At 36.2% G+C, this 10,321-nt stretch overlaps 1 protein-coding gene and 1 pseudogene across 5 annotated transcripts in view; both read left to right on the top strand.

Annotated features, from left to right (window-relative positions):
* Nucleotides 1-10,321, top strand: part of LOC117996685 (uncharacterized) — an 83,299-nt pseudogene that overhangs the window by 42,607 nt on the left and 30,371 nt on the right.
* Nucleotides 67-10,321, top strand: part of LOC117996400 (solute carrier family 2, facilitated glucose transporter member 1-like) — a 23,095-nt gene continuing 12,840 nt past the window's right edge. The window contains exons 1-7 of one of the 5 annotated variants that reach the window (XM_069509719.1): nucleotides 94-287; nucleotides 4,408-4,508; nucleotides 5,622-5,778; nucleotides 7,307-7,453; nucleotides 7,707-7,867; nucleotides 8,847-8,971; nucleotides 9,294-9,434. In XM_069509719.1, coding sequence (XP_069365820.1) covers nucleotides 5,776-5,778; nucleotides 7,307-7,453; nucleotides 7,707-7,867; nucleotides 8,847-8,971; nucleotides 9,294-9,434 — 577 coding nt within the window. In that variant the 5' untranslated portion in view covers nucleotides 94-287; nucleotides 4,408-4,508; nucleotides 5,622-5,775. The other 4 variants (XM_069509720.1, XM_069509717.1, XM_034984457.2 and 1 more) reach the window with 4 other exon arrangements.

Genomic DNA, 10,321 nt, shown 5'->3' with positions numbered 1-10,321 from the left:
ATAAATGTCGATGTCATTGTCATTTGTGTTGTGAAAAAATAAAAAATTGAAAAAGTCAGCTGAGGACTGAGGAGAATATCATTGTGAATTGTGAAAATTCAAAAGATTTTCGCAAATATTTTCGAAACCGGTATGAGAGGAGCCGATACGCTTATACCAGCCCGCTTTTTAACTCTCCTAGGGCACTTCTGTGTGCTTGTAACTCTGCTATGGGAGAGCAATCAGAGCATTCGTCATTGTTTGCCCAGCCGATATCACCCCAGTCACTTCCAGATTTATCACAGCCGGTAAGAATTTAACCATATAATGTAATTTAATTAATGTATTTAAACATTTAAGCAGTAGTTTAATTGAAGGCTATGAGCGGTGTAATGATTTTTTGTCATGATTCTTTTACGTAAATGCGGGTTGCGTCAATTCTGCGGTTCACTGCACACTGCAAACTGCACTGCAGTAATTTCATTTAAGTATATGTAGGTACAAGATATTGTTTTAATTATGCCTTTATAGTTTAATGCTAGAAAAAGATTTTATATCTACTACTTGTACTTATCCTTATCTGCTAGCTTTCTTATTTAAACAGTAAAAGTTTCATCAAAATCTGTGAAATGTTAAGATCTGAGTATCCTTCTCACAACTTAGATTTTTTCTCTCTTTCTCTTTAGATTATTTGGTTGGGGAGTTGATGATTTATGAATCCTCTATGTTCTAGATTTATGGCCCCCATCTACCCAAGCCTAAGGTGCAGGCTTTGCCAAGTGAGAATACAGAAATACAAAATTAGCAACAATACTTACTATCCAATAAAATTATGTTTCAGTACTTTTCTTTGTTTACTCAATTATTGGTTTAATTCATTGTAACAACATCTCATCATTGGTTGAGTGGACAAGGCATGAAATAATAACAGACGCACAGACATGCTTTCACATTTACAATCTTTAATCTAAATATATAAAAGATTGACTGACTGACTGATCTATCAACGCACAGCTCAAACTACTGCACAGATCGGGCTGAAATTCGGCATGCTGATATCTATTATGACGTAGGCATTTGCTAAGAAAGGATTTTTGAAAATTCAACACCTAAGGGGGTAAAATATAGGTTTGAACTTTGTGTAGTCCACTTGGACGAAGTTGCGAGCATAGTCTAGTATTAATTAAAATATTACCTAAGTAATTAAGCAAAGCCTAAAAGTAAAAGTAAACTCTAACAGCAAAATCATTTTTCACATTTATATTTACTAAACTAACTAAAAACTAAGCTAACTTGTACCTATTTCCAGTTTAAATAATTCATGACTCAAATTCATAATATGCATTAGATTTATATAAGTACAGTAACTTTACATTAGTAAACATTCAGTACTTACATAGTTAATGATACTATTGTTTCACATAACTTCCACCTTCATAAATACCAGACTAATAGTCAATACTGATAATAATAATATAATACAACCTAAGGAACTATAATCTAGAAACAGTGTATTGACATTAATTATGTACCTAAATACTAAGTAACATAGTTATAATAAAACTAAGTACATATAACCATCTAGTACTAAGTATAAGAGCCTCAATAGCTCAACCGGTATAGGAGTGGACTGAAAACCGCAAGGTCGACGGTTCAAATCCCGCCCGTTGCACTATTGTCGTACCTACTCCTAGCACAAGCCTGACGCTTAATTGGAGAGGAAAGGGGAATACTAGTCATTTAATATGGCTAATATTCTTAAAAAAAAAAAAGTGATACTATATGTATTATACACTAAATTGCACTATGTGTATTTTTAATATATATATTTATGTATCATTACTTATGTAACTACAGTTATAAAAAAATTACATTCAGTAAGTAATTAAGGGATATTATAAAAACAATTTGTAGGGTTCTGTACCTCAAAGGAACCCTTATAAGGAATCTGAACCCTTATAGGATCACTTTGTTGTCTGTCTGTCTGTCAAGAAACCTAATAGGGTACTTCCCGTTTACCTACAATCATGAAATTTGGCTATAGCATATGTAAGGGGAAAAATCCGAAAACCGTAAATTTGGGATTATATCACAAAAAAAATGTGTTCATTAACAAAAATTAGTATTTTCAACTTTCAAAGTAAGATTAATATACCAAGTGGGGTATCATATGAAAGGGCTTTACCTGTACATTCTAAAACAGATTTTTATTTATCTTCTTAATATATAAAAGGAAAAGGTGACTGACTGACTGATCTATCAACGCACAGCTCAAACTACTGGACGGATCGTGCTGAAATTTAGCATGTAGATAGCTATTATGACGTAGATGCTAAGAAAGGACTTTTGAAAATTCAACTCTTAACGGGGTTAAAGCAGGGGTTTGAAATTTGCGTAGTCCCCGCGGACGAAGTCGCAATGCATATTAGTTTTTGTGTACAAAATGTTGAAAAAATACGATTGTGCTACGGAACTCTCGGTGCGCGAGTCTTACTCACACTTGGCCGGTTGGCTTGTTATTCACGTACCGGTTTTTGACACCAAAGTTCAAGGTAAGTAACTGTTAAGTAATGAGCTATACAATAGCAAGTTACGAATACAAGCAAGTGGACCGTTGCGAATCAGTTGTGTTGGTTCGCGTCGCATGGCAGACTACTAGCAGTTCTACCGATATTCAAATAACAATAAATACAACTACATAATATGAATAGTCGTTTTCTCGATATGACGATAACTTAGTGTTTATTGTGATAATGATAAATAAAGTGTTTATTTTATGTTGTATATTTAGTTTGTAGTAGGTACGCTCGCGTCCGCGGTAAATCTGTAGTTAAGTGAAATCTTTGTACTTAGTTTTATATACATACCTAATACCTATATCATTGAAGGTATTATTGGATGATAGTTAGATCATCTCATTTATCAGTGAGATATGGTAGAGAACTTACACGTGTCATAATTAATCAATTAGGAAGTAGGAAGCATGGCAGTAGAGCAGAAAACGGAGGTCAGTAACCTTAGCCATAACCCATATTAATTACTATAGTGGTCAATTTCAGTGGTCAGTAGGTATATTGGCTTAAGCGTAAGTATTTTATTTTTTTATTTATTCGGATCAACAAACAGTAGCACGCAGTGCTTGGATAAAAAACAGTAATAATATAACATAGTGATAATATACGTGCTACCCACTACGTCAACCACATAGTTATTATTATTAATTAATATACTTACATGTATAAACATATATAAATGTAGAATAAAATATAAAGTTACATGTATAAAATATAAATAAAGAATATAATATTAGTACCATACCATCTATCTTAATTCTAATTATTCTACAGGCTTAGTGTAATATAGCAATATTATTCCTAAGATAATTCATGACCAGCTTCTTGAAAGAGCCCACTCGAGTGGAAAAAATTTCAATATTTCCGAAGCATGCATTGTATGAAGTTAATGCTTTGATTTTTAATAGATAGGTAGGTTAATTTAATTTAATTTCTCTTTGAGTTTATCCTTATTTTTCTTTTAGGAGAAAGTCATTGCTGTAGGTTCCTAAATAGATCTAATAAAATATTTATAGGTTGTGCTACAAAAATAAACAGATACTAATTAGGATTCGTTAGTTTCTGCAATTTTTTTTTTTTACGGTCGTATTTTACGGTCTGGTGCCTTCCGTATTTTAAAAGACGAATTTAAAATAGGTATTCCACATAGATTAATTATTGGTTTCGCTCCGCTCTACGTATTGCATATAAAAAACCAAGAATTTTCGGACTAGGTAGGTACCTACTTTTATTATTTACATTGTACGAAATTTCTTGACATAGGTTTCTTGTAAGGACTTCATTGCGCCGCCTGAAATCTGAATCCAGCGGCTCCCTGCGACTCGTTTAATGTCGTCTGTCCACTAGAGGGGGGGTCTTCCAATGCTGCGTTTTCCGTAGCTATGTCGCTATTCTAGCACCTTGGGACCCTAACATGTGGAAGTCCCTAAAAGAAGCCTATGTCCCGCAGTTGACGACCTCCCTGGCGCAGTGGTAAGCGCTGTGGTCTTATTAGTGGGAGGTCCCGGGTTCGATTCCTGGCAGGGATTTGGAATTTTATAATTTCTAAATTTCTGGTCTGGTATTGTGGGAGGCTTCGGCCGTGGCTAGTTACCACCCTACCAAAGCCGTTCCGCCAAGTGATTTAGCGATCCGGTACGATGCCGTGTAGAAACCAAAGAGGCATAGGCTTATCAAAAACTGCCACACTCCTTCCAGGTTAGCCTGCTTCCATCTTAGACTGCATCGTCACTTACCACCAGGTGAGATTGCAGTCAAGGGCTAACTTGTATCTGAATAAAAAAAAAGTGGAAGTCTATCGGTTTATATAAAGATGATGAAGTTTCAAAGTCATCAAAAACAATAATCGTTTCAGATTGGTCGGTGGTCTAATCGCGTCAGTCGTTCTCATAGTGGCTGAGTTCACCACCTTCATATTTGGACTAACCATGTTTTCACCGTCCGTTGCCTTAACCTGTATCCTTTTGTTAATATACCTATCTTTTAAACACCCGCTTATATGAACCACAGTGGCCTATCTCATACTAACTGCTCGTACTAAACTACAGTGACCGGCAAACATATTGAACAAACCGGCGCGGAGGGGATTACGTATCTCGCGACAGGCTTGCGACAGTCGTAAATCTCGCGATCATTGCTGTCAAACGTTCGGCTAGAGAGAGAGAGCAATAACCACAAAGCAAAATAAGAAGAAGAAGAAGAGAGGCAGCAAATGAACTGTCGCATTGCTACTGCTGTCGCGTTGCTGTCGCTACTGCAACGTTATACGTAATCACCCCGTCAATGGATCAACCAATCGGATGCACCCGCGCGGTAGGAATCCCCTCGCGCCTTTCTCGGTCCGCTAAAGAGTTCTAAAAATCAATTGCAGTGCGTTTTTCAATATGTATGCTGTTCACTGTACCTACTGCACTAGTCTTTCTGAGTTTTGCTGCACCCTGCACGAATCGATTTCTAGTATATAACTACGATATCCCTGCAGTAAGGGTGACGCCTAAAGAGCGTTACTTTGTAAGCTGTGTCTTGTGAGTCGTATTTCTTCAGTCATCACTCATCAGTCAATAAAAACTGCCATACTCCTTCCAGGTTAGCCCGCTTCCATCAAGGGCTAACTTGTATCTGAATAAAATAAAAATATACAGGGTGTAACCAGAACGCTGGCAAAAACGGAGACAGGTGATAGTACTGATGATTACTGATATGATACCACATAAAAAATCTCGAAAAAATAAATAAAAAATCCTATAATTTTGTAAAAGTTTACGATATATTGCAAATAAAACATCTTAACGCCAGAGGTCAACGAACATTGACCCGAGTTTTGCACGCTATACATTGCGGGTTTGAAAAATACTAAATCTCTAAAACTACAAAATGAGGCAAATGGTTATTGGTATTGGATTTTGTTTAGGTGGTATACAATAACGCTAAGTTTTTGCTACCGTTTTGGTTACATCCTGTATAAAACTAGACTCCATTCCACTGGATGGGTATATGCATCAGCCCATAATGCTAAGAAATTTTGATAGTATCGCAACTATTCTTAAAACTCCTTAACTCATGTACCAGCGATTGCAGCCCATGGCTTCGCGTCTATGGTGCTCACATACTTCGTCCTCGACGGCTGGCTCTGCGATTGGTTCTGGCTCATATTCTGCTTTTGTTCGTTACTACCATCGGTCGTTGATATATCAACCGCTGTCGTCACCTTGTGCACTTCCAGATGGTAGAAATTCATGCGATATTTATGAAGATCTCAATAGATATTCCAGTTTTTCTGATTTTCGGTTTTTCTGAATTAATTTTTTTGGCAATTGCTTCTATCTCTACAGTTATTCAAAACTAACGACCCGCCCCGGCTTTGCACGGGTATCTTATTAGAATTATTGTAGGGATCTCTAGTAAAAAAATAGCCTAATGTCACTCGAGATTAATGTATAGCTTTTTACTGATGAAAGAATTTTCAAAATCGGTTCAGTAGTTCCAGTGATTACTTCCAACAAACTTTACCTCTTTATAATATTAGTATAGGAGTATAAGCTTTTTGTACGTCCAAACGGTAATAAATATCTATCTCACATTTTTACTTATATGTAATTGAGTCTTTACCACCCTTAAATAATTTTTAAATTGTAAATACTTCTGAGAACCTTACGGTTTTATAATTTCTTATTATCTTCGTAGATGACTTATTATTTGGACAACATTAAAAACATAAGTATCCTGTTATAATTTTGGATTGTGATGTGATGAAGTGAAGTTTCGAAAAGACAATATAATATAATGCAATCTTTACCGTCTCAATTGGTCGCTATTTCAAGCATTCTTGAAAACCTATTTAATTATTTGGTTTCAATTGACCAAAGATTTTTATTATAAAAATCTCTAATACTTTTATCTTTTTTTTTTTTGGTAATGACCTTGTTCCCTGTCCTTCATTTTGTTGTGTAGTCTTTACGACGTTGTGCCTTAGAAACAAGGGTAAAACTTGAAGATAAGCTGCTAATTCATTGATCAGTCGTTATCTGATTGAAAATGACGATCGCGGCGCCAATTTTAAAATTTGTAAGTTTTATTTATGTTATGAAAATAAATTATATCTACCTGTGCAAAAATAGTTTTTGTCTTTTTGAGCATTTACATTTTTGTCAGTTATCAGGTTCGTACTCTAAGCCGACTATATAATTTCAGTCAGCCATTTTTTTGCGATACTTTTCCTATCATAATTTTACACTATGTATTTTAATTGGTTAAAGGTACAATACTCACAACGTACAAAAGTCGCATACGAAATATACAGGGTGTAACCAGAACGCTGGCAAAAACGAAGACGGGTGAAAGTACTGATGATTACTGATATGGTACCACAAAAAAAAACGCGAAATAATATTTTAAAAAATACTATATTTTGTTCACGTTCACAAATAAAACATCTGACTGATCTGAGGTCAACGAACGTTGCGTAATTGTCACTCGGAGTCATTGCCACGTCGTACGTGGGGCGTAGACCCGAGTTTTGCACGCTATACATTGCGGGTTTGAAAAATACTAAATCACTAAAACTATATAATGAGGCAAATGTTTATTGGTATTGGATTGTGTTTAGGTAGTATAACAATAACGCTAAGTTTTTGCTAGCGTTCTGGTGTGTGTGCGGGTTCTTTAGTGCCCACAAACGCATTGTGTAATGTCCTACTAACGCGTTGCGGTCGTACGCACCAAGGAAATCCTACATTTAACTAGGTGTCTTGCAGGTAGCCAACGAGCACCAACATTTGACCCAATCCCACGACTACAAGGCAGGATGGTCGTTCTACTTGGTGTTAGCGGGAGTTATCACAACATTCGGCTCTTCGCTTCCAGTCGGCTTCAACATTGGAGTAGTCAACACGCCAGCTGACGTAAGTTATTGGCTACCAACTAGCCATCGACCACCAATATTTGATCCAAGTTCCTCAGTCACGACTACACTCCTCGAAGGGAGACGCTATGTGCAACATGACGTGGAAGTAGACCACTGGGTCCATAAACTTTCTCTTCGCTGTAATCTTCATTATTGAGGGTCGTAACTGTATAATTTAAACCTGCCGTATTATTAACTTATTATCTCTGAACTTATCTAAATGTATGTTAATCTACAACCTTTTATTGCAGCTTATAAAAAGTTTCTGCAACGAGAGTTTTATAACCCGCTACGACATCGAACTTAGCAAGACATGGCTGAACGTGCTATGGTCTTCCGTCGTGTCCATATTTATTATCGGTGGATGTACTGGTTCCATACTTGGCTCGGTGTTAGCTGATAAACTTGGCAGGTGAGTCCTTCCTCTTTTTCTAAAAACATAAGCGGAAGAGATGAGAGCTAATAATAGTTAGATATGAGATAGAAACTGAAGCGTTTGTTAAAGTTTAGACTGCGGTGCTGTGCGAGCTGAATTGCACTTTATGGCGTCGTAACAGAGTTGCTATTTATTTATACATTTTTGCGGAGCGAGCCTTCTTGTACCTGGGAAGTACTGTTAAAATATTCTGTGGCCAAAGAATTTTACTTGTACTTTATTATCTTAGTTAAAACTTGATATAAATTAAAACAATTTGAGTATAAATTATGTATGTAGAACAGAAACAATAGATTTCGTAAAATGCATTTTATTGTTTTACTGAAAAGTCGGATTGCGCACGCGATCTTTAATAAATAATTTATTTGATTTGTTTATTTCAAACATTAACTAACACAGTCAGGAGAAGACTCATATATTTTTTTGACCCACTGGTCTGGTACTGTTTTGAACTTCACCCATCGATCAGCATTACAGCTGTTATGTCTATTTAAGTAATAAAGTCAGTTCTCATCCTAATAGACAAAGAGTCTGTGTGGGCCAGATCTTCGTTATTTTATAAAGCTGAAAGTTTCTCAGCGCATTGTCCCCAACACAGAGAAGAACGATCATCGACTATGAAGTTTGAATCATGTTGGCGGATAACAGGTACAAATAGGTATAAAAATCTTTCGTCAAAGTATAGGTAAAGTCTATTTTTTTATTATTTTCTTTTATTAGTAGAAAATAATTCATGCATTGCCAGACATTTAATATTAAAACTTAAGGGTGTTTCTTTCAGCTTTTAATAAAATAACGAAGGTCGGGCCCTCACGGGCTCTTAGTCCATAATGCGTGTTGCATTGACACTACCGTTAGCGATCAGCGAGATCGCCTAAAATACGCTGTTAAATTAACCAACCTCTTAAGTTAAAGCTGGTCTTTATTTTATAGGAAATATTTTTCCGATTTTCAGGAAAAAGGCTACAATTTTAACAAATGTACTGTCCCTCGCTGGTGCCGTCCTTTTTCTGTTCTGCCGGGCTGCTAACTCAGTAGAAATGCTGATTATAGGCAGACTGCTTGTCGGTTTGTCCGGAGGTAACTACGTTACTGTTTGTCGAGATACTTGACAAAAGTTACAGTTTTATTCTATCCTACCTGTAGGTCGATTCAGTAGAAATGCTGATTATAGGCAGACTGCTTGTCGGTTTGTCCGGAGGTTACTACGATACTGTTTGTCGAGAATCGAGATACTTGACAAAAGTTACAGTTTTATTCTATCTTACCTGTAGATCGATTTCGTAAAACCCGATTCTTTATACATATATATTAATAAAAACCAATCTGAATTAACTGTCATTTTCATCACAATTAAATGAACAATTTTTTTTAATTAACGTAAAAAAAATTTTTTTTCCAGGTTTAACAACAAGTATAGTGCCAATGTACTTAACGGAGTTATCGCCATCGACCTTAACGGGTGCCATGGGTGTAGCGTGTCCTATGGGTGTCAACGTGGGTGTGCTTGTGGGACAGGTTATGGGACTCAAGTTCTTATTGGGTGAGTTTATTGGGATACCGTACCCGAAGGGTGCCAACGGGACCCTATAGACAGACAGTCAGCGGAGGCTTAGTAAGCCTCCGCTGTCTGTCTGTCTACTAGCTTTTCACGGGCCATCCATTTAACCGATTTTGACGAAATTTAGTACAGATATAGCTTGCAGCCCGGATAAGGACAAAGGCTACTTTTTATCCCGGAAAATCAAAGAGTTCCCAAGGGATTTTTAAAAACCTAAGTCAACGCGAACGAAGTCTAGTATATAATATTTCTATTGCCGCTCAAAAAATATAATAAAAATGGCCGACATGAAAATTTTAAATAGAGGTTATTTCTTGTACGATAGTACGGAATCCTTCATTTGCGAAGCCAACTCGCTCTTGAATAGTTTTAGTTTAATTTTTGAAGTCGTTTATAAACGAGATTTTCACGACTTGATAATCTCTACATAGTATAAAATAGAGTCGCTTCCCGCTGTCTGTATGTAGGTTTGAACGCGTAGATCTTTTAAACTACGCTACGAGTTTTAATGCGGTTTTCACCAATAGATAGAATGATTCAAGAGGAAGGTTTATACGTATACTTTAATATTGGTTTGTGTTAATTTGTTGAAATATGACGATATTTGAACAAAATATCGGAAGAAATCAAGCATCCATCGAAAGTTAGCAAATATTATAAGAAAAAAAAACCGGCCAAGTGCGAGTCAGGCTCGCACACTGAGGCTTCCGTACTACAGTCGTATTTTATCGACATTTTGCACGATAATTCAAAAACTATGATGCATAAAAATAAATAAAAATCTGTTTTAGAAACTACAGGTGAAGACCTTTCATATGATACCCCACTTGATATAGTCACTCACTTCGAAAGTTGAAAATACTAATTAT

Source organism: Maniola hyperantus, chromosome 3, assembly GCF_902806685.2.
Source record: "Maniola hyperantus chromosome 3, iAphHyp1.2, whole genome shotgun sequence".
NCBI lineage: Eukaryota > Metazoa > Arthropoda > Insecta > Lepidoptera > Nymphalidae > Maniola > Maniola hyperantus.
The sequence above is the reverse complement of the archived record's forward strand: the minus strand, read 5'-3'. Positions and strand labels throughout refer to the sequence as shown.